Source organism: Athene noctua, chromosome 23 (genome assembly GCF_965140245.1).
Source record: "Athene noctua chromosome 23, bAthNoc1.hap1.1, whole genome shotgun sequence".
Lineage (NCBI taxonomy): Eukaryota > Metazoa > Chordata > Aves > Strigiformes > Strigidae > Athene > Athene noctua.
This window is the reverse complement of record NC_134059.1, coordinates 7,177,855-7,201,735: the sequence shown is the minus strand read 5'-3', so window position 1 is coordinate 7,201,735 and position 23,881 is coordinate 7,177,855. Positions and strand designations below refer to the sequence as shown.

Below are 23,881 nucleotides of genomic sequence, written 5' to 3'. Positions count from 1 at the left end.
GAAGCCTACCAACCACCGACACTTCGCACTCCCTAACATTCACCTAGGTAATGCTGTACCCAAGTTTTATCACTCCCACTGCGGGAACATCACTTGTTTTACCAGTAGATGGCAACAACACATTTTTATTACGTTCAGCCTTTTTCTTAGCACAAAGTTCATGTGTTCGTGACTCTTTAATTATCAGTTCCAGATTCTAAGATGAAATAATTCATGCGGGACCGAGTTTCAGAAAAATGGTGCAGAACTCATGACAATTAGGACAAATTCATTTGTAGTGCTTAAGTCAAATTGCCTAGTAGCTGCTACCTCATCAGTGCTCACTGCAATCCCAAAACTCCATAGATTGTAAAGCTTTGCAGTCTACATGCAATCGTTCGTAGTCCACGCCAACTGATTTTGAGTATCACAACCACAAATTCACAAAAAATATGGCATGTTTTTCTATTCCACTCTCTGAAAGGCTTCATTCTATAAGCAGCTGACTTTGCAAAGAAAATTAAGTACATTTTGAGTGTGAGCATCATGCAATTAAAAATAATCCCATTGTGCTTAAAACGCTACTTAAAAATGCCTAAACTATATTCCCCTAAGGATTACAGCTCTCACACACTGGACACAAGCGCCAGAACACTCTCTGGGCTCTGCTCCTGACTTCAGTGTTACATCAGAACAGCCACATGATAATCTGCCTCTTCCCCCATCAAGTTTTTACCAAGTATTTCAGGAGTGAACACTGTAAGGTTTTGTCAGTTCTGGAAAATTCTCTGCAATTCCAAAAGAAAACCAAAAGGCTGCTCAGCAAATTAACACACATTCTCTACACTGCCATGAAGTAATTCTGTGCACAAACTGCAAACTTCCACCTCAACAGTTACCACCTAACCCAAGTCTGGTACGTGAAAAAGCATCTTAAGAATAATGGGAAAACAGCTGCTTACCACATGACGAATGAAAGACAAACACTTACTGCTAAATAATTTAACGTTTTTATTTGTAATATTACAAGTCATCACTAGTCTTTACATCTGGAAAAAAAAAAAAAAGTGTAAAAATAAGGCCATTTTTTACAGTTATTTCACTTTAGCATTAAGTGCATTTCAGCATATTTTTAAACATTGCAGATGCCATACATAATCAGGCTAGCTAGCGACCAACACACTCAATTCCCAGTATATCATCACAGCATTTACAAACAATTATCAAACTAGGTATCAGCTAGGCAATGAACAACAAGTCATTCTGTGGAGCCAAAACCCCCTTTTTAATAACCAGAGACTATTATGAACTCTGACAATACAACTGCTGGGATTGTCCCAAAAAGCCCTGTAAAGCCCTAAACAGTTCTATGTTATCCAACAGTCTGTTCACAACAGTGGAGAGCGGTGCCAATCCACCAGACGAGCAAGAATAGTTTAAATGCTGCTTCAGCCATCTGAAGTGAGGCAATTTGGCTTTTCTGGGCAAATTGGTTCTTATGAGCTGCCTGTATGTTGATAGCAAACTCAGAGATTCACAAAGCCAAAGTCTGTCCTAATTAAGCTTTTGGTTTTAATAAGGAACTAGAAGTAGCCAATACGCATTTAAAGTAACAGCTATCAACACACATCTGAGTCTCAATTCGTAGCAAACGCTGTGATGGGAGCTCCTGGAGTCACAGGCTTGACTAAAACACTTCATGAAGCAAGCAGCTACCTAAAGAGACCGCATCTACCGCCACTGCCAGCGCACCCATTCCTTCACTCCCGCAACTAAGCTGCTTTGCTCTTCCTTCAGTATGAAAAGGGGGGCTGACAGGGAAAGGTTTCTGTTTCTCAACAGGTATCTGATGCTAAATCTAGCATGACTGAGCTAGGTGTAGCACTAGTCTGTATACAGAGATTGGAAATGCTGTATGTGGATGGAATACATGATTTCAAGTCACAAAGGCAAAGAAGTTAGATCCATAAGGGGCCCTTTCTACCCTGAAAAGCAACAAAATTCTCTCCAAAACTGACATCAAAGCTCCATAAAAATCAACTGTCCTAAGGAATTTATGCTGTGCTCCTGACAGATGGCTACCACTGATTTCTCAGCAGTTCCTTTGCTTCAGTACCTTCTGTCAACAGGCCAACAAATTCAAAAGATGGGCCACCTTTGCTACAGAAACCTTCAGTTTTCCATTCCAACAAACCCACTGTAGTCTTTCTGGGACTATAGCAAAGCAACAGAAATACACATGGCTTTTTTCCTTCTTAAAGGCACTGGAAAAGCTATACAACTCTGATTTAAAGGCACATTTTAATTCAGTAGATATACAGAAACCAACTTTGGCAAACAAAGAGGTAGTAAAAGTAAGATCTAAATTGTGATAGTTTCGAAAAGCATAGCCTTAAATGGCACCAATCTCTTAAGGAAATTAATAATAAACCATTTCAGAATACAAGAGAACATAATCATTTGTACCACCTCAACTGCAAAAATAAACAAAGAGCACATCTGGAATTTAATAAGCAGAACTAATATTGGATAGTCTTCTGTAAGAAAAGAAGTAGCACTGAAGGCAGCAGGCAGCAGCAGCTGGTACTATGACAGCGATAGGTCCAGTACTCCCGCCGACACACTCTTGCATGCCACAGGTATGTGCCTTTAAGGCTATTTCACATACACAGAAAAGACAGTATGATTGGCCCATAAGGAAAAGCAGATAGATGTATATATGTATTTTTTTTTTTTTTTACCCTATTGATGATCTCCTACTGCAGTTAATCAGTAGTGCAAGACATAGTACAAGATATTAATCTACAGAAACTCAATGCAAGCGCAATCGTTTTCCATTTCTGATGGGTATATTCAACTGCAAATCCCCTCCCACCACCCAAAAGGGTCATTCATGCTTTACAGCTCTTATATTCGGCAGTACATGGAGTGCTGTCACGTTTCCTACAAACAAAAAAACAAGTCAAATCAGAGATTTTACATTTAAATAGTTTTCACATTTATTCTGAAAGCACATCCTTAGTTTCATCATTAAATCAACAGGTAAAGTCATGAAACTAATTGATTTGTCCTCTTCTTACTAAGCAACTGCTAGACTGAGGAGATTGTTGCTTTATGTCATCTACTAGGCTGTTAAGAATGACTCGAAGAGCATTTGATCCAAACGGATCATTTCAAACGATGAATGGACCATGCCTGAGTATTATCAAAAACTGAGGACAGACAGAATAGTTACAGGATTCCTAACTAACTGGGAGACTACATCAGGAGCATCCCTTACAATTTAATTTAAATACAGTATGTTGTTTAGTACATATTTTATAACCAGAAGCTGAGTATTAGTTTGTGAGAATTTTGAATCTGTAGTCCACTATCAGCAAATTTGCAGTACTTACATATATGGATGTCATTATGAATTTTAATCCTCATATATTTATGTTTTCAAGTTCTTGAATAACTCCTGTTTTGCTTTGCAGAATAAAACGCCTACCAAACCTCTGCACTATTGCTCTAGGTCTCTAAGGAGTTCCAGATACCGTAAGAAAAGATCAGGGATTACTAGTGTGTACACACACACCAGACCGTTAATTTCTCTTATCACTGCTATTTCCAATCTTACCTTTTGCACATAAGAACTCTATTCTATCTCTCGATTCTTTTTTTTTTTTTTCCTCTTTCCAAAAATAAGCCCAACTAATGCAGAAAACGAATCCTATCTCAACTTGAACCATTTTACTTCAGAGGTAAAGATGATATTCCTTAATCCATACATTATTCTGGAAGAAACTCCAAGCTTAATTTTCACATATGCCATCTCAAACTTAGCAAAACCACTGACAAGTCACTCGTTCTTTAAAATACAATCAAACTATGCATTTGAAAAGACCTTTACCTCAAGTTAGAATAAGAGGCAATGTTTCAACCACTGCCTTCTCAGAATTTGTGCGGTGGAGAAAAGCAACACAAATGAAGATACTAGTTATCTAGTTATTAAAAAAGCATTTGTAGTGCAAATTCTGTTAAGGTAGTAATGACAAAACAGTGACAAGGAACAAGTCAAAGCTGTCCTGTCTTAAATCTGTTCTGCTCTAACAAGGTTTGCAGGGTCAGGTGTTTGAAAGAGCCGATTTGACCCTACACAAGTGCAGGAGCAATCGTAACTCTCATCAAACACATCCGACCACTGGACCAAGCACTAGTTTAAAATACAGCAGAGGAAATGAGTTCCAAACAAGCAACTATATTTTGACCCTTTTTAGGGCGACAGAACTCTGAATTTGAAAAGAAATGACCTCTTATTAAAAGGTTTAAAAAGAAGACCCCGTTTGCACCTTTATTTTTCTTCTAGAAAGTTGAAAATGCAGATGAATCAGTAATTCTGAGAGACACAGTCTGGTATTCTCTGAAGGGATGCACACTGCCTTTATAATTCTAGTGTCCATGTAATGTGGCAAAGTTGGTTTTCACCTCCAACAGTCTTCTAATTACAGGGAATTACACTATTAGCTAACGAAAGTAACACACCACCGGGATCCGTTTCACATTACTACAACAGGTGCAAACATTCTCCTGAGTATGTACGTAGTTTCTATCTTACGGAAAAATGTTACTCATTCTTTAAAGACAACCCACAAGTAAGATACGCGATACAACCACTGGAAGCTCTCATTTATGCCACTGGATGATAATTCTTTATGTAATACAGCCTATTCTCTCAAAATGAATGAGTGGATATTATAGTCTTCCCTATGGGAAACTGAGGTTCACTGCTAGGTAGATTCCACACTTACGAAATTCTAAAGAAACCATAATAAAAAAAAGGCACTCCATTGCAAAAATCTAAATTAAGTGGAAAGTGTATACCTTTTCAAGATTCAATTAATTCATTTGCGCAGTTTCTTCCATCTCAGCTGGCACATTAGTTTTTAAAATACATGTTTCCTTGCAACTCTCATCAACTGTATACGAGCTGAACAGCAGAAGGGGAAAAAGGTCTAATTGAATGTCCTATAAAACTGGCAGATTAAACACACAAGAGAGGGCAAGAAAAGATTTTTGCTGTAATTTGAAGACTAAAACCCAGCAAGTATGAGGTACTGGAAGCACAACAGTACACGCAGGCTCAGCTACATCAAGAATCCAGAAAACTCAATAGGGACATCTAGGTCTTATAGAAGGAGATTAGATCAGGGTTTTCAGACAAGGAAGAGGTTTAATAGTCAGATGCTCACAGCAAGGAAGCTTAAGGAAAGCATTGGGCACGATAAGAGACCTTTCACGTTGCAAAGTTTTCAGGAATATAACATGTTTTCATTTCCGATGATGTTGCTTGAGATCCCTCCTCCTTTCTACACCGTGAGAAGTCTCTCCACGGATGAAGGCAGAAAGTGCTGCCCTAACACTGTTAACTCCCACGTGCTCTTATTTGGACCATCCAGACTGCAGGTTATCCAAGTCACAGATGAGAGCAGGGAGTTACTCAGCAGTGCACAGGCACACAGCCACTGGGCTCACAGGGCCACTGGCCCTCCTAACTACCCTGTACTGCCTAGATGGAAGATACTAAGGCTAAAACCTCACTGGATATAAGCTAGCTTTAGGGTTTAGTACTGTGCATACTTCACTACAAATAAGAACCACAGGAATATTTCCTCCGGTTTGCTTTATTTATAGCATCCCTTCCTCTGCTTCACGTACCCCAGATAAATTCCAACAGATTTTATTAAAGGGTAAATCAGTTTTGATGAGATGCTTAACATTCCATTTGATGTGTACCACCTAACTTGCTCCGAATTTTCAGTATTTTGTGTGTTACAAACTGTCTCTCCAACAAAACAGGCTTTTTTCAAGAAGATAAAAATAAGACATCGCTGCAAGAAGCAATGCCCGGAGGCATTTAATGCCCTGCCACCCCTCCAGGAAAAAGCATACAAAACAATCAGCTGTTTTGAAGATAAAAATTCAAGAGGCCCTATACATCTCATTAAAAACAGAAAAATACTGCTACTTATGCATCTAATATTTTACAGATGATTTTGCAAGTCTTTAACATAGGGACACCAACCACTGCTGCTGCAGGAGAAAAAACCTGAAGTGGATCCACACATTAAACGTTCCAGTAGCAAAGCTGACTCTTTGCTTTTTCAAACAGCACAAGAGCACCAGCTTAGGCCAATTTTTTTTTTTTTTTTCCCCTCACATTTTCCTTGTAACTAAGACCATGTTATTTTATCCAAGGTGCTTCTGATCCAAAACACAAACCACAGTGGTTCTCCAGTTAACCCTCCACTGGGTTCCAACAGAACATCTTACGTAGAAGAGAGGAAGCTCCTTAGTTCAGCCCCCAAGGTTTCCAGTTCACATAAACCACTCCGGCTCCTCTAGCCTGTGAGACTCAGTGATGCCAGAGGGTGTTCAAGCAATAAAATAACACAAGCCCACACAAGTCAATACTACCACTGCTTTTAAGAGGTAAACTGACATGTTTTAAAGGAGATGCAAACAGTACTTTTCCTCATCAGGCGTGCCTATGCCAAATACAAGTTAAGTACGGGGTTTTTCCTTCCTTGATATTAGTGCAAGTGTTAATTAGCAGCTTATCTGAACAGCAGACACAAAGTCAAATATATTGTTAGGCAGTTTAGCTTTCCATCAGCTGCTGCGATAAGCTCACAGGCATTTGAAAAAGAAAGGGCAGATAAAGCTCAAGACACTTACATACACGTTAGCACTGCTTTTCCTCAGTCACTTAGAAATTTGCAATAATAATAAAAAAAAGTAGGCTTACTCACCCATTTTGTGAAAAGAATTTCTTATAGACCCAGAAGGCTGCCAGGAGCACCACAATTGCCACAATCACTTTAGGAAGAATTAAAAAAAAAAAAAAAGCCTTAGAGCAATAAAGATCACCAGTACCTCACAAAAAAGCCTCACAAATTTTTAGCAGAAATAGCACTGTCCTCATCCACAGTTCTATACACACACACACCCCCACACAGACTTAAAATTTGCATGGCTTATTTCACAAATATGTATTTGATGCTTCACTTAAGACTCTTCAAGATAGTTCAGCTCAAGAACAGTGACCCCCAAGATGGCCAAACCCCACCAGCAAACACTAAACCAGATATGCCACCATCCTAACACTACTTTCTACAGCAAGTTCGTAAGAAAGTGGTGAGCTTACAAAAGTGGGTAACAGGTGGAAAGCCAGAAGATGGATTAAGCATTTTTGTTTACTGGCACAGTTATTTATCCCATGCTTCCAGTAAACTCAAGCTCTGACGAGTTTATAACAGCGACTAAGTCTGCCTTTGAAATCTGATGCTTCACAGACATGAAAAAAATATGTATTTTACATAAAATTAACCTATAATTGCTAAGTAATCTTAACTTTTCTTGAATTATGCAGCCTCAGGACTAAACAAGCATTTTCAAAATAACCAAAACTCCAAAATTATGTTATGTTACTGCAGTCACAGGTGAGAGAGTATCAATTCCACATCGAAAGTACAATCCACACTGTATCTCGTTCACGTTTTGTAAGATACTTACCACAGATGATGGCTGTAATATACGCACCTAAAAACAGAGTGAATCAGTATCACAAGAGGAACACATGAGCTTCTTATTTGAACATTATAATAACAACATTCACAAAGTTATTTCAACTAGATCAAACACTTCCATCAACACAATCTTTGCAGCAGGCCAGTTTATACCACAGTATTTAACTTAAAATATTCCTATTTTAAAATGGATTTTACCGAAAAAATGTTTTTCTTATGTCAAGATAAAGAAGGAAGCTTGTATTAAATGAATTCTCCTGAATACCAAACGATGTGCCCAAGAAGTAAAGCTTCTGTTACGTGTATTTTCACTATAGCAGAAATTCTTGCAGTTCATACTTACTTAACTGGCAAGTTGGCACTCCAGGATGCCACAGGTTTTCTCCAATATACTGAATACGAGCTTCACCATGTAACGTGTAGCCTGCATAGCACTCAATCGTAATAAAATCCCCAACAAAATATGAAGATTTTTGTCCATCAATTACTCTACCATAATTTATGACTGGAGTGAAACCAGAACCTGCAGTCTCACCTGGAAAGAGAAGGGGGAAAAAAAAAAAAGAAAAAAGAAATAAAGTCCAAGAACAGAGCTGGTACATCAAACAGATTTAAGAAATTGCCATCAAAAAGTCCCTGCATTTGTGTAAATATCAAAAGCTCAGACAATTCTTAAGACATTTTCTATGCCTCCTGCTTCCTAGAGGCTGCAGATAACTTCTGCTGACAGACGTGCCTCAGGCACACGAACAGAAATACAGGTCTCAGCTTTGGTAGGACAAAGGGCTGCATCAAAGTAATGACAACCTCTGTTTACACTCTAACAAGTGATCACATGGTGCAAAGCAAGGCGAGAATAAAGTCTGCCATCATCAAAGAATCTTCAAAAAACCACTCTCAGAACAAGATCTCACACCAGCTTTTGAACTCAACCAATTTCCATAAACAAAACTAAGACTGAACAAGGACTCCAACTCTGCCAAAAACTGTCCTCAGTTGCTGAAACTCCACCCTGTGACACTCCCAAACCAAAGGTAACCTGTTGGTGCCCTGCTGAGAGCCCTCTGATGTCCAGGCTCTGCACAGGACTATGTCAGACATCTGGAACTTGTCACTTTGCCCTCGATTTTATCAATTACGAGTTTTACTCACATGCACAGTCTTGTAAAGAACTCCATGCATTCTGTCCTTGACAAGTTGCTGTCATCTCTTTGGTGCCATCAGGAAAAGCACAATGAACGTTGCACTTTATCTGAACAGACTCTCCTTCTTCATACGCAGATTTCCCTGGAATCACTACTCCATGTGTGATCTTCGGGGCACCACATACATGTTCAGTAACTAATATATGAATTTAAAAGTTAGTAATAAATACAAGAATTTAAAAGTAGTTCATAATTCATTAACTCACTCCACAAATACACACTGCCTTTGTATGAGAAAAATAGATCAGCGTACCTAAACGGTTTAACTTTACCACAATTTCAAGTATAAATGTTTCCTTTAGAAGACTTAAAAGAAACATCACTGCAGGTGCTAAGGTAGCATGATCTTATGATGTGGTAGCTAAGAAATTCAGTTTTCTTGGTTAATTATTTTTGTAAGATCTAGAATTATTTCCAGGTGCCTTATCAGACTCATTCATTACGGCACACCCAAACATACTCTTTGCAGAAGTGGTTCCTGGGAACTCATCACTGGAGTATGCACGTACAAAATTCTCACTGTACTCTCTAACAACATTCCCTTTCCCTCTAGCACAAAGACGAAGCAGAAAGGTTACAGAAAGACCTCTGCAATGTTCCCAGCCCTGCAAATTAGTCCCGACTTAGTAATTTGCCTAATCAAAATCTAATAACATACTACACACCACACAAGATGCCTGGAAAAGGAAGAGCTGCCCTAAGAGAACACAGACACATCATGATTTTGATCATGATCATGTCACATCATGACACCTATAGTGTCCTTCTAGAGTAGTTTCCTCATTGTGCACACTCCTTGTTCTATCAGAATTCAGAAACACATCTCTTGTCCTGTATTTACACAAAATCACTAGAACAAATACTACGATGCTACTAGAATATGGCCACGTCACAACTTGTACACGCACATCTAAATCAACACTAATCTGAAAACTCTGGAGTTTAAGAGTCACTCAAACACCTAAAATGGTTGCCCATAGCTGAGATTCCTCAGCTCCCGATTTCTGACTACAGTGTTATGACTTTAAATCTTAGTTAAGACATACTTACAACATTCTCAACACACAAAAAAAGCTGGACTCTTATTTAAGGGCTTACTTTTTTCACAAGTTGGTGTTGGAGAAGACCAGGTGTTATTTTCTCCACAGGTAATGGTGTTTGGTCCAATCATGAAATAGCCTGGATCACACTCAAATACGACTGAATCCCTGTATCTGTAGAGAGGTCCAAATCCAGATGATTTTCTTCCATTTTTAACTTCCGGGTTATCACATTTGACCACTGCAACAGCAAAAGAACAGCTCTGAAACATTCATTAACAGCATCTTTGCAACAGACACAGCATCCTTTTATTGCTCGTAAGTCTCCTTATCTAATTCCTCAAAACATTTTGAGGGGCTTTGTAAAAAGATTATTCTCTTGAAGGTGCAGAAGATACTTGTTTTAAGCTACTGAGTTGTAACTGTACAGCAGAGTAAGAAATTGTAATAATTGATATAATCACAATCCACTTCCAAAAGACACGTTCCTGTACAGTGGCAGAATTTCAGGAAACAAAATTATTTTGATTAGGGTTCAAATGACAACATGCAAGCATCTGGTATTTCTTCCTACACCTACAAAGCAAGTCTTTGTGTGCTTGCTGGGCTTTGCATTTGTTCCTGCACTTGCACAGTAGCTGTGATTAGAAAAAAAGAGTTCTTCCCTACCTTTTTACTATTCATAATCTAGCTTCCACATTCTTGCTTTTTTTTTTTTTTTTTCCAGCTACCCAGGCTTTACAGTCTCTCAGTTCCTTCACTTTGTCCTTGTCACTTCTACCAACAGCATGCTCACAGATATATTTTTAAAGTTTTAACTCAAATTTCAGTTATGCTCTGTGACATAATCAATCAATATTCATAATGCAGTTGATCTGATCTCCACTGGAATATCAAACTTAGTACCAGAGGATGTTTCTCCTTTTCTACAGGGAAGTTCATCCCCACCCCGCTACACCCTCCCCAAAAAGGGACAGATATTGAAGCTTTGGAGTCACACAGGCTATAATAAAGAAGCGTATTAAAAATCCCAACAACCTCTACATTCTGGAGGTGGTTCACTCCAAATTCCATTTAACTGTGCATTGTAAGTGCAGACAAGAGTAGCTGGGCCGATCAGCGAGAAGGGATCCATGCCCTTTGGTACATTGTTGCACGTGTAGGTCACTGATGTTTGATAAACATAGTTATCAGCTTCAGTGTAGCGCCCATTGGCGATGTTTGGAGGTGGTTCACAAGGAATTACTAGAAATAAATCACACAAATTAGTCAGCAGAATTTTGCTGTTACTTTGTTCATCTCAGAAAAAGCAAGTCTTGATTTTCAAGTAATTTAATTTAAAAATATGCTATATAGCTATTTCTAAGACAATCTACAGTTATAACTGGGAGTTTCCAATGGTTATTTATTACAGGGAGTCTCAATTTCAAGAAGAGGTTGATTTTAAATAATATGAGCTAATTACCACAGTAACTGATATTTTTCAGTAGTCATTCCTCAGGCACATCCCCAGCAGTTAAAAAAAAAATAAACCAGTCCTATTTTACCATCATTTCTTATGCTGGAAAGTTTATTGCACAGCTGTTTTTAAATGAACTACCACCATCTGAATATAAACTTAAACATGGTAGTAATTTACTTACTTTCACATAAAGGAAGTTCTCTATTCCAGCCAACACCTTTATCCTTAATTACACAGGAAATCTCATCAATTCCAATTAATCTGAATCTAGGCAGGTAAAAAATTTTTAAAGAGGTGAAACTTAAGAAATCTCTCAATTCTCAAAAAAATTGATAAAATCTTTTTATACAATTCTGTTCTGTGATTACAGGGACACAACATAACAAGTTTTTGTTGTAATGAGAATGGTATCTTTAATTTTTATTATTTTGCTAACAGTCTCAACTTTCAAAACACAAGAGAAGCAAATGAGACCACTAAAGGAACTGATGGTAGTCTCGCCATCTTACGATGTGTATCCTCTAACACCAATGCCTTAAAGTTACTAATCCTAATGAAATAAGTTGTTAAAAGGGACAAAAAAGCCTTGCAAGAGGTTAGTGCTCTTACTTGATTTGCTATACTCAGATAGGTGGGCTATTATTCAATACAATAATTTAGGCTGATGACTAATATTTATTCCCTCTGCCACAGGAGCATCAGAAAAAGTCATCAGAGGTAACACCCTAGTTTTCACTGTGTACAGGCTCACTACAAAGCTTAAGTTGATGCAAACAACAAGTAAGACCAGGGAATCAAATCTAGCTGTAATTTAATTTGCTCCATGTAGAATTCAGGTGACATTTCAGATCAGAACTGGAATGGAACTTGTGTAAGAAAATTTGGGTTTGGTTCAAATCTGGTCTAAACAGAAAAAAAAGTAAAAAGGATTCATAACTTCACCAAAATACTTACCCTGCTGCACAAGAAAGAGTAGCTTTTGAACCAAATGTCAGATCTGTCACATTAATAAAACCATGTTTTAATTCTCCTGGATGCTTACATTTTCTCTCTAGGGGAGAGGGAAAGAAAAAACCAAATCTACATCTTTGTAGTAATGTACAAGATTAAGTCTTTGGCATATACTCCTCTTACAGTCATTAGCATTTTTCCAGCTTCATTTAAAATACTGCAGAAGACTAATTCTCACTTGAAAAACAACTAAAACTGTTAAAATACAAAGGGAGAAAGCACAAGAGCTCATGCACGCATTACCTGTACAGAACTGCTCTACGGGTGACCACTGTAAGTCTTCACCACATGTCCGAGAGGGTGATTTTCCGGGGATTCCCATATACCCCGGCCGGCAGACGTACGACACCGTGGTTCCAACAGGAAAACTCTTCATCGTGTTGAATCTCTCCTCGAGCTCTGCATATTGCAGCCTCTCTGGAGGCATACACGTGTCTGTCGGAGCAAGAGGAAGGAAAAAACAATCAACAATCTCATCAGTAAGAAGAGGGACGAGCTGAGGCAGAGTTTAGGCATGGAAGCCAGGCTAACTCAGTAGGTTTTAGGGAGTCACTGGTAAAACAAAAAGCTAACATTGTTAATAGCCAGAACTAGCTGTATATTTAATTAGGTTTCAATTTTTTAATTTATATTTTAATGGCATCCAGTGTCCAACTCTCCACTAGTACAGGTTACTTATTCATTTGTTTTCTCAAGTTCTTCTTCAGCATTCTACCCGGACAACGCATTTCCTTCCAGTCCACGCTCTTTGCCTGTTTGCTTTATTCTTGCAGCTCAATCCGTGACTTCACTCACTGTATACTCAGCTACAGCAAAATGCCTCTTTAGCTCACTTCAGGGCAAACAAACCGACCGACCACACTCGCACGGTTATTTCCCTTCCTGAGACAAAAGGCCAGGCAGATCACAAAGGGGGGGGTTAAAACCAGCTCCAAATCTAAGAGACCTACAGACTGGGGACGGTTTGAGGTGTGGTTAATGCTGGAGATCTAGAACTCCTCTATGCTAGAGGACTCAGAAAAACACATTCGAGACCTTATCACCCAGATACAAGTGTAAGATCCGCCCAGTCTTTGCAACACTTACACCCGACTTACACCAGCCATCGCCTCGCTGACAATACCCTTCCCATCTCCCGCATTATTGTTTCGACACTTCCCAAACCAGAAATGGAAACCTCAAGCTCGGGGTCAGAACCGGCACCCGTGAGCCCCAAAGCCAGCTCACCTATTTCCGCCCCCCCACCTTTCTCTCCCCTTTTCGCCCCAAAGCCCACCGAAGCCGCCGAGCTCGCTGCTTCCGCCGCCGCCTAAAGCCACTTCCTCCTCCTCCTCCTCCTCCGCGGTGCCCACCGCCCCCCCCCCCCGAGCCCAGCCGCCCCCCAGGGGCCAGGGGAAGGGAGGGCGAGCTCTCGCCCTCCTCCCGGCGGCTCCCCGGAGGCCGCGGCGGCTCGACCGGCCCTCAGCCCCTCAGCTCGCGCATCGCCTCCCGCGGCCGCTCCCCCCGCCATGGCGGGCCGGGGGGCAGCGGCGGCCGTTCCTCACCCTGAGCCCGCGCTCCGCCGAGCCACGGCAGCACCAACACCAACACCAACACCGGCGGCAGCAGAAGGCCCGGGCCGCGAAGGGGCGGGCGGCGCGGCGGCCCCATCCCGGCGGCGGCTGCTCCGCGCCCCTCGCTCCGCAACGGCGGAGACGCAGCCCGGGGCTGGGGCGCATGCGCGCTGCGCCGCCCCCTCCGCCGCCATGGCGGGGCCCTCCCGCCCCTCGGGCCCGTTACATGGCGGCGGGGCCGCGCCCGCCCGTGCCCCCTCCCGGCCGCGGGCCTGGCCTCGCCCTGAGGAAACGGGGCGCGGGGAGAGGCCCCGGCCGGAGGAGACCGGGCCCTTTCCTGGGCACGGGCCCCGGAGAGCCGCCCTCGCCACCGGCGAAGCGGAAAAGCTTCAAAGCGCGTTTCCTTACGCGGCTCCTGAGCTCTGAACGCCAACAAAGGCTGATTAAAAATTAAAAATAAAAAAATAAAGGCGCCTGCGTGCCAGCCGGGGATGAACAGCCTCTGGGGGGCTGCTTCTCCTTTGAAAGACAAACCGCGGGTGCTGCCGAGCAGGAAAAAATAATAACGGCGAGATGAACATAAAAGGAGAGAGAAAACCGAAAGTAATTCTTGTTCCACGTTCAGCTTTTATTAGGTGAAGCATTTGTAGGGGAACTCTGCAAATAAGTGTTCTAAGGAGAAAATAGAGCAGCGTGTGCCAGTAACGGGTGCCATTAAGACAACCTTTGGTTTAACAAAGAGTGACGTGCACGCCTGGGCAGAAACGCTTCCGCGGATCTTATCGCAGGGTTTGCACAAGAGAAAGGCAACGTTCCTTATCAGACAGCAGCAGTCTACAGAAGTCCCTCTGAAACAGCATCTGTACTACGTGCCCTTTGACCACTGGGACATCCTCACAGTAATTAATGCCAGCAGACGGAGCGTTAATGCTGATTCTATAGTAAAGTGCCGTTTTTTGCCACAGAATCTCCAGTCTCGACGTGAGCAACGGTTCCATGCAAACTGCAGCTGCTCTCTGCACAGAGAACGGGTCGAATGCCTGGGTAGCAGCAGCGTGAATGCTCAGCCTAGGAAAAAAGGTGACGTCCTGGTGTTAAAATTAGATTTTTCCTGTTTTCACACATGTCCGGAGATGTCAGGGAGGGAGGAGAGAATTTCTGAGAAACGTATTGTTTCAAAAAGCGAATTATCTAAAACCAGCCTTTAGTAAAAAAAAAACAATGCTTGGGCATAGAAAGAATCCCCTGTAAGTAAAAATGGCATTGCGGTAAGGGTAAAAGCAAGTGGAAAAAACCCCAAAGGCCCAGTTCAGCGTCCTTTTCTTATATTAGTGCTGTTAGGGTAGTTTTTTTAGAGAGCAAGTTCTCCCATAATCCTTCCAAAAAAACCCCCCAAGTTTATGTCAGAAGTATGGCAGAGCCTGAAAGTCTGACCCATGAGTGTCGTCTGTTCAGATTATGGAAAAGGAAACACGCACAGCGAGGGTGGCGTCAGAAAGGAAAATAGTATGTTGAAAAAAACCAGTGTGTTTAAAACAGGCTCTTTTATTCAGAAAAAGAAAGCATCTTACCAGAAAACTGTAGGGAAAGGGTTTTCTGCTTGAATGACTATGTTGGAACAACTCCAGTTTGCAGCTATAACTGATACTCTCTATTGAGGAATATAAATCCATACCTTCTATGGAAGACACGAACATTTCTGTTCTGTGATCTGGTTCAGAGGGGGTTGGTAATTGTAGTTTTCATATGTATGATAAAAGCTAAGTGAAAAACAAGAAAATGGTGAACTGTATTGGTTGGTAGAACACTCAGGTTGGTTTCCTCTAGGGAAGAGAGTATTGATCTGAAACAACACAACCACATCACTGATTCCAGGTTGCTACACCTTGTACCCTTTGCCAGCGTGAGCTGAAGATTTGAAATTACCAGACCAAGGCAAACTCAGGCAAGTATTTCAAGTGTATAAAGTGTATGAAACTTGTGACTTGGCAACAAGGGATGTGGATGAACATCAGGAAGACTGCCTTACCCTTGCTTCTGCTTAGAAATAATTTTCCAGACAATGCCTGCCCCCAGGAGAAGCAGGACTCCTGCAGCTGCGACTCCTGAGAGAGAAGGGTGTGTATTATTCTCACTGTATGTTTTAAAGCAGATCAGCACAAAAGACATTAAGAGGCATCTTCAAAGTAAGCAGAGGGAAGCAGTGCCTCCACAGCCACTGCATGAAGCTAAAGATCTGGCCAGAAAAATGTTTCTAAGCTGCTTACCTAGGCCTACAGAACCGGACTTGTGCGATGCTGAAGGGAAGAGAAAAAGAAAAGTCAGTAATCTATTTTAACAAAATATGGTGTTCCTCAGCTGTAGCTAATCACTTTATCAATCAAGTTTTTACTGCTAAAGCCTACAATACAGGATTGCTTAAAACCCACACCATTATATATATTTATATATATATATTTTTTTTTTTTTTAATACAGAAATATATCTGCATATTCAAAAAATTTGTGGTTTTTGGTTTGATCTTTGTTTCATTCATGTTTCACTCACTCAGTTTACAGACTGGTACAGGAGGGTCCCAGCTGAAGTCCTCCTGGCACTGAATCTGACTGATGCCTTCCAACGTGTAACCATCATCACATTCAAGAGTGATGTTAGTCCCGGAGCGATAAGTATTTCCTTTTATGCCTTTCTTAACACCTTGAACTTCTGGGAATATACATCTGATCTCTGAAATTAGAAATAACAACAAAAAAGGACATTTAATGAGAGGGAACATAAAATGCAAGAAATAGAACTGTGGATTAGGACATTGTTTTTGAATTCGCTCTGAATGTAACCAGGAATTCATTCTTATTCCACATGGTAATTCCTTTCTTTGTGGCTGCAGAAGGGGATAGGTGTGTCACTCCCACGTGAACATTTGTACAGATCAGCTGCTCCACACTGATAGGGCAGATGGAAAACCATGGGGAGTGGGGATACCTTGAGAGAAGCCTGCCAGAGAAGGATTTTTCTGATACTGGGCTACCAAAAACCATTTGGAGAAGAAAGGTGTAGCAGGGAAGAATTCTGTGGGAGCCTTAGAACCAACTGCCTATAACCCAGTTCTATTCTGTAGACGTTTCTTGCCCCGTCACCAGCCATATTATCTATCGATAATTAATTTATTAATTAGTCCAACCATCTAAGCTACTTATATTATACCACTGATTTCAATGAAGTAAGCTAGTTGCTTCAATTTAAGCATCTAAACACCTTTGCCAGTCCCAAGCCCAAGAATTCTGGAAAAAGTTCTCAGTGGAGACCAAAGGGGTGATGTCAACATGTGACCCTTTGTTTTACACCTTTTTTTTAAATATTTATTTTTACTATCACACATAATAGTTACTAAAGACGCTTCAAAACCATGAGAATGCGGAATGGCAGGGCGAATTTTTCTGTGAGACTGCTTCCTTTAAAAACCTCTGACTTATTTACATAAATAACATAATGGTACATCATTTCCTCTCATTGTTATCCGGGTGTGTTTCAATTCTTGAGTCACTGAGGTGGGTGCAACTCCATGAAGGAAGTGCCCCGTGTGGGTAATGAATGTTATCTGGTGAACATCCAGGTTTCCGTGCAGGAACATCCGCGCTAGGAAACTTGTGACATTGGGGAAATTGCCTTTCGTCGGGTTTGCCTGATGACTGACCCTCACAGTGAGCTGCCCAGACACAGATACAGAGGCATTTTCCGAGAAGGGAATGGTCAGGCTCATGTGTTATCTACAAACCATCCCTCAGCGACAACTTTCTTTCCTGTTAGTGGTAACTGGGGAGTGAGGGACACGAAAAGGGAAGGAAAGGGAAAAAGTTTCTATTCTTCTGCTAGAAGTAAAAACTTTTTAATGGAGGAAGGTGGGTATGCAACTCATTTGTAGCAAGAAGAGCAGAGAATTAAAGCTGCCTTTCAGCATTGCCTCTGTCGTACTCATATCCCTCTGATTGTTAGCATGAGGCTCCCACCTGGCTTTTTTACAACAATATTATACTCTTCCTAGGGATAACAGAGAGCAGACAAATTCATAATTAACAGATCAACGCTGTCTAGCTATGATATAAAAGCAAAGTGATGATATGTAATGTAAAAGTAAGGATATCCCAAGCAAAGTGAGAGGATGGAATTCAGTGTTAACTGCAGAATATTTTACAATGTTTTAGGTTATGGCCCATGTATCTCTCTGAAGATTTAATTTTTCCCCAAAGTAAAACATGTATATCGGCATGGCTGAATGTCTCCTCAGCCCAGTTCTGGTTCCGCCACAAATTCCAAACTACGTGAGCAAACTAAGCACAAACACACCTTTGCAGTGAGGAGGTGGTTGGCTCCACGTTCCCGACCCCGTGCAGCTGATGAGAGCATTCCCAACGAGTGAATAACCTGGATTGCAGCTGTAGGATACAGACGCTCCGTAGGAAAAAGTGTCGGAGATGTTGCCTTTGAGCTTCCCGTTGGTGATGTTTGGAGGATGGAGACACTTCACAGCTGGGAAGTCAGGGAGAGAGAAACAACAGCGTTGACATGAGGATCCTGATGGACTGCCGGAGAGTAGCCAAGGCAGCTGTACCTTTGCAGCCTTGATTGTTCCCTTTTAATGTTTTCACCTAAGCTCAACAACTCATTTTGTAACCCTCTAACTCCATCAGGCTTTGGAAATGGGTATAAACTCGGTCTTGCTCTTATCACACGTTCTGTAGCAAAGGACTCAGATTTAGTCCTTCTACCAACCTTTCCCTAAGGCAAGGCATGATAAATGTCCTTACTTCTTAGCTCTCTGCAATGAAAACACACCTTGACAGACTGGAGGAGGACGGCTCCAGGCTCCAGACTGTGTACAATAAATAGATGCTGTCCCAATGAGAGAGAAGCCGGGCTCACAGATGTAGCTTACAGCTGTCCCAGGAGTGAAAAAAGCTTTTGTCGGGCCACTGAGAGACCCATGAGCGATATCTGCAGGCTTGGAACAGTGCAGCACTAGAAAGAGAGGAGTGCAGCTCAAAACAGAGCTCACAGAGATGAAAGGGGAAACCTTTGAGCCACCGTGGACGGCCGTACGCTCACTCCCACAGCGTGGAATCCAACACACAGACCAACCCTCGGCACTCACTTCACCCCGAATCATCTCTAAAGCATTGGGAACCACACACATTTCTTCTTACAGAAAGGAACATTGCCCAGCATCATCTTTCCTGCTATATCAGGTAAGAATAGTGATTAGTTCACATATATAATGGCAATTCCACACTTGTAAGACCATCGGGTTACAACATCCATACAGGTTCCTTATGGCCGGCAAAGCTGGCCTAAGCTCATTTTTATGGTGTTTGTATGGAGAAACCGAGGCACCAGATACTGCAGCAAGGATGGCAAAGAATAGGATGGGTGGATCTTCAGATCTGAACGCTGGATTCTTGCCTCCTAAACATGTTACAACACATTACCAAGAGCGATAAGGTCAGAAAGGATAGCCTTCCAAGGACAGATAACACATGCTTTCCTCTTTCACAGGTGAGGAGTGGAGGAGTCCCTGTGCCCCCGGGCTGGCACTGGAACTTGTGGAGGTCTTTTGGGACATTAGCGGTGTTGCATTCGATTGTAATGATGTCTCCAGGGACTCCAGTCTGACTGCTTTTCCATTCCCAACTCAGGCTCACACAGCCAACTGTGGCCAGCAGGGGTATAAAGAACCCTTTAGACCGTGAACCTTGTGTGAGATAGAGCGCACAGAGCCCACAGACCTCATTCTCGGCCGCAGATACCTCATTCTTGGCCACAGAGATCTTAGTTCTTTCTTTAGTTGCAGAGTTTGTTGAAGCAACAGCTTGTTTCAGCCAGTCCTTAGGCAAATATCACTACATGTTTAACGCATTTAAGAAAGTTGAGAAGATTCAGTGGAAAGAGCACAAACACACCCTCACATCGAGGAAGGGGATGGCTCCAGACTCCATGCGCTGTACAACGAACAGACTCACTGCCGATGAGGGAGAAGCCGTGTTTGCAGCGATAGTGCACAAGTGCTCCTACAGCAAAAGCGCCTGACAAAGGATGGCTGTGTTCCCCGTTAGCAATGCCCAGAGGAGGCAAACACTTCACTACTGAAAGAGGGAGAGGGTAAGAGGTGATGTTCAGTCGTAAAAAAGGTAGAAAAGAGAGTAAGCACAATCGCCCCTCCCAAGGAGAGGTTGGGAGGAGTTAATGTTTAGTAAATCTTGCCTCTTCTTATAATTGACCTACCTGGCTTCGCTGTGGTATCAGGATGATGATAGCGTTCTGCCACTCCATCTAGATGCAACATTAAGAGCTTAAAACACACACTTGGCTGAGCAAATACAATGCACAAATTTCCCTTCATTTTCCATCATCTTGCCTTTACACTTCTAGCAATAATTTCACTCCTCTCTGACATTCAGTGTGCTGCCCTGAAGCCACCAAATTTCTCACTTTCAGGAAATGAAGAGAATGTGGATTATGGATTGCAGCAAGCAGGGTGAGAAAAGTACAAATCATGCTTATACTTACCCAAAACCTGGCTTATCTCCTGTGTGAGAAGAGAGGTGTAAATAAAAGGAACAAGTTTTGGTTTCTCTTTAACGTAGTTGAAGCAAACAGGAAAACTCAAGCCAGCTTTGACTTCAGTGGGTGGGTAGGAGCTGTGGGGGAGGAATCGAGGATGCTAAGAGGTCAGAGCGCTGCCACTTACCCTGCTCACACACCGGTACAGGTGGGTCCCATGTTTTATCAGCTTGGCACTGGGCTGTGTGATGGCCTCGCAAGGTGAAACCTTTGCGGCACTTAAAGCTAACGGTGTCTTTGTATGTGTAGCGATATTTAAGAACAGATACTGTCCCATTCTGGATCTGTGGGGCTGGACATACCACCTCTGAAAAATAAATTCATTATCTCAGAGAGGGAGCTGTATGTATGCTGTACTTGGTGCACATATAAAGTCCATCCTTAAGGTGCCACTGCTCAGAGGAATTTCACAGGTAATACTTGGAGGGTTACCATGTTGTTGTACGTATAAACATATTTTTGTGCCTATAAACAGAATAATGCAAATACATTGCAATAAACACATTAAATGGTGTAGAAATCCCTAAGTGCTGTCAGTCGTTCCCATGACTGCTTTACTATACCAAGCTCACACCTCCCAAAGGAATTCCATCTGAAGGAAAGACTAATTGCAATGATCAACCCCTGCAAAACAGCCTTGTGGTTTGGATACCAGTACAGTATTTCGAAGATCCCAGTTCAATTTTACTCAATATCCCACTCTTCTACTGCAAGACATGTTTCTTCCTTAATTTATTATTTATATTTGTGGGAAAAAAAAAAAAAAAAAAGAGGACGAGTCCTTGCAGGCATCTCAAATCTTCAGTCTACATAACTATGAAAGATCAAGAGCTAGCATCTGGAAGACTTTTAGAAGAAACCAAACAAGCAAGCAAAACAAAACAATCCCAGAGGAATATTATGCTTAAAAAGTCTTATTCCTCAGGGTTCTGTTTATTTTAAGGAAATTCCACTTTTTAATTTTAAGGACTTAATTTGGCGATGGTGGTGGTGACCTACTTACTCTGACAAATGGGAAGAAGACCACTCCATGCGACATCTGGTCCAAAAATCTCACATCGCCTCTGAGACTGTCCAACCAGCCGGTGCCTGGAGTTACAGAGAAAGAAACACAGGTTGATACCAAGTCATTCAGCTTGGGTTTTGCACTCCCACTCTGACACTACCCCCGGAGGTTTCCTTTGGCCGATTCTGGCTGGTCACCACCGCGGTGTTTCTGTCAGTTTGACACATGGGAATGAAGGACACCAAGTTCTTTCTAGATCCAAGAGGAACAGCAAAGATCCCCAAGTGCTCCGGGTTAGATTGGTCAGGTGCTAAATCAGGACTCAGACCCAAGTGATTTCCAAACCGCTGGAGCCTCCTTGCAGCACGTGCTTGCTTGCACTCAGCTTCTTCTGGGGTGGCCATCTGAAACTCAAGGTTGCAAAGTAATCTACTGAGCACAGGCAGGGGAAAACGAGAGACACTTCTCCCTTTCCAGAGCAGGCAACTATGGCACAACTGGAACCAAAATACAAATTCTGGCTTGCTGTGGGAGAACGGCCGCGCAGTGGACTGGGCTCTGAGCCTTTACTGTAAGTTGTCCAACACCGAGCTCAGAAATGGAGTCAGCAAAGGCAGCGTCAGACTCACCCTTCTTCACACGTGTGGCTCACGGTTGACCCAAAAAGGAGATCTGTCAGAACAACAACTCTGCCATTCTTTGGTGTTTCTGGGTATTTACATTGCTTCCCTGGGAAAGAACAAGGCTGAGTTTAAACTCCTCTCTTGCAGTTTTGTAATGCACTACGAGAAGGTATCTTAAGGATCTGTCCACATTCAGACACCAATAAAGATGTGTTTTTCAAAAGGCCAATAGCTGCCCAAACTATGTGACTAGTGAAGCCATGTATGAATCATTTCTTAAAGAATTGTTTTAAGAAACCCACAAATGTAACACAGACAATTTTTAACAACCAATATCAAACTGATTGAGCTATTCACTTTTACAAAACGCTAGCGCTTCAGACCACGTGTGGTTTTTGAGGCATGTCAGAGTTGGGGATATTCCGGGGTGTCTCATGTATCCCAGCTGGCAGCTGTATCGCACAGTGGCCCCAACAGCAAACTCTGTCAGATTTTTGTATTCCTTCGATAGCTCAGCAAAGGCTAAGTGTGGAGGTGTGCCACAGCCACCTATCAGGAAAGAAAACACAGGGAGAAATGGGGATATCAGCTACACAGAGTTGTTTTAAAATGTATGTTGAGTTTGCATAGATAAAAAGTTTACAAGCGAAGCTGAAAACAAAGACTGAAGGATTCAAAATTTTGGAAAGAGCAAGGAAGAGGATGAACGCTACAGGCTTTCCATGGCAGAAATTCCCAGACAATCCCTAAGTCCCATCTTGGAACCACAGTGTACCTGCACACTGAGGAGGAGGGAGGCTCCAGTTCCCAAAGTCAGTGCAGTAAAGCGATGCCTCTCCCAGGAGGCTGTAGCCAGGGTCACAGCTATAATTTACAACCATCCCAGCAGTGAAAACTTCCAAGCCCTGACTGCTGTGATTACCATTGTCAATATTTGGAGGTGAGGGGCATTGCAGCACTGAAGAGAGAGGAAAAACAAGACAAAAAAATGGTATGGATGGGGTAACATGCAGGAAGGATGCATGCGCAAAGCCCCCCAAATGAACACAGGTCCTGCACGTGCCGGAAGCACACTCAGACCTCACTGGACCTGCCGTTCCCCCCCTCCTCATGCCCATTCTGCGGGCTGGCAGGTTTGCCTGCTCTGGGACCAGCTGAGCACGGGACGGGTGCTCAGCCGGCCACGGGTGCACGGGGAGCTGCGGCAGCCGCCAGCCCCACCTGCGCAGCGTGGGTACGGGAGGCTCCAGTTCCCCGAGGCCGTGCACAGCACAGAGGGATCTCCGAGGAGGACGAAGCCGGGCTGGCAGCTGTAGCTCACAGACGTGCCGCTGGTGAAGTTGGCCCCGAGCTCCGCACTGTGCGTGGCATGGGCGATGACGGGAGGCGGAGGACAAGGCAGCACTAACAGGGCAGGGACAGAGAATGGCGTTTTAGTGATTTTGCCCAATGTTGGAACACACGTAACATGACAAAAAACTGTCACACCTGAAGCGACGCATGTGAGGAAGAGAGCACGACCTCAGGGCCCTCTGGCACAGGGATGGCCCTAAGCATCCTCCTGCCTAACCCCGAGGTGCCCGCGCTCACCTGGCTTGCAGGTGGGGACAGCGGGTACCCAGCGGCCGTCGGGCTGGCACTTGGCTTCACGGCTGCCCCACAGCACATAGCCTGGGTGGCACTGGAAGGTGACGTTGGCCCCGGAAGGGTACACAGTGCTCAGTCCTTCAGCCACTTCTCCATGCTGGATTTTGGGGCTTGCACAGTTGATCACTGGAAATGAAAAGAGGCAGAATATGGGCTGGGGAAGCGGCTGCTA

General features: G+C 42.7%; 2 protein-coding genes across 3 annotated transcripts in view; both read right to left on the bottom strand.

The window, feature by feature from the left end:
- Nucleotides 1-970: 970 nt before the first annotated feature.
- LOC141969567 (membrane cofactor protein-like) lies at nt 971-13,996 on the bottom strand. 2 transcript variants are annotated; one of them, XM_074925492.1, is made up of 12 exons: nt 13,810-13,996; nt 12,509-12,700; nt 12,209-12,305; nt 11,436-11,521; nt 10,831-11,037; nt 9,851-10,033; nt 8,700-8,888; nt 7,891-8,082; nt 7,534-7,560; nt 6,771-6,837; nt 4,843-4,948; nt 971-2,922 (listed from the first exon to the last, which is right to left on the bottom strand). In XM_074925492.1, exons 1-11 carry the CDS (start codon nt 13,913-13,915, stop codon nt 4,858-4,860), a joined length of 1,437 nt encoding a protein of 478 aa, XP_074781593.1. In that variant the 5' UTR covers nt 13,916-13,996; the 3' UTR covers nt 971-2,922; nt 4,843-4,857. The 2 variants fall into 2 exon arrangements, with proteins under 2 accessions (XP_074781593.1, XP_074781594.1); XM_074925493.1 differs by lacking the exon at nt 4,843-4,948 and having other exon boundaries at nt 13,810-13,995.
- Nucleotides 13,997-14,554: 558 nt separating this feature from the next.
- CR1 (complement C3b/C4b receptor 1 (Knops blood group)) overlaps nt 14,555-23,881 on the bottom strand; it is a 71,680-nt gene continuing 62,353 nt past the window's right edge. Inside the window, 15 exon segments of the mRNA XM_074925829.1 lie at nt 14,555-15,578; nt 15,848-15,923; nt 16,086-16,115; nt 16,366-16,545; nt 18,163-18,345; nt 18,652-18,839; nt 19,363-19,522; nt 19,773-19,955; nt 20,561-20,740; nt 21,437-21,522; nt 22,069-22,168; nt 22,420-22,611; nt 22,838-23,020; nt 23,284-23,466; nt 23,653-23,835. Coding sequence (XP_074781930.1) covers nt 15,497-15,578; nt 15,848-15,923; nt 16,086-16,115; nt 16,366-16,545; nt 18,163-18,345; nt 18,652-18,839; nt 19,363-19,522; nt 19,773-19,955; nt 20,561-20,740; nt 21,437-21,522; nt 22,069-22,168; nt 22,420-22,611; nt 22,838-23,020; nt 23,284-23,466; nt 23,653-23,835 — 2,189 coding nt within the window. The 3' untranslated portion in view covers nt 14,555-15,496.

Bases quoted from the DNA above. Each gene is read 5' to 3' on its own strand.
- LOC141969567 (XM_074925492.1), bottom strand. From the start codon at position 13,915: ATGGGGCCGCCGCGCCGCCCGCCCCTTCGCGGCCCGGGCCTTCTGCTG. The intron at 12,306-12,508 runs GTAATGCGTGCA...CCTCTCCCCTAG, and splicing joins CGTAGAGCAGTTCTGTACAG to AGAGAAAATGTAAGCATCCA. The intron at 11,038-11,435 runs GTAAGTAAATTA...ATTTATTTCTAG, and splicing joins AGAACTTCCTTTATGTGAAA to TAATTCCTTGTGAACCACCT.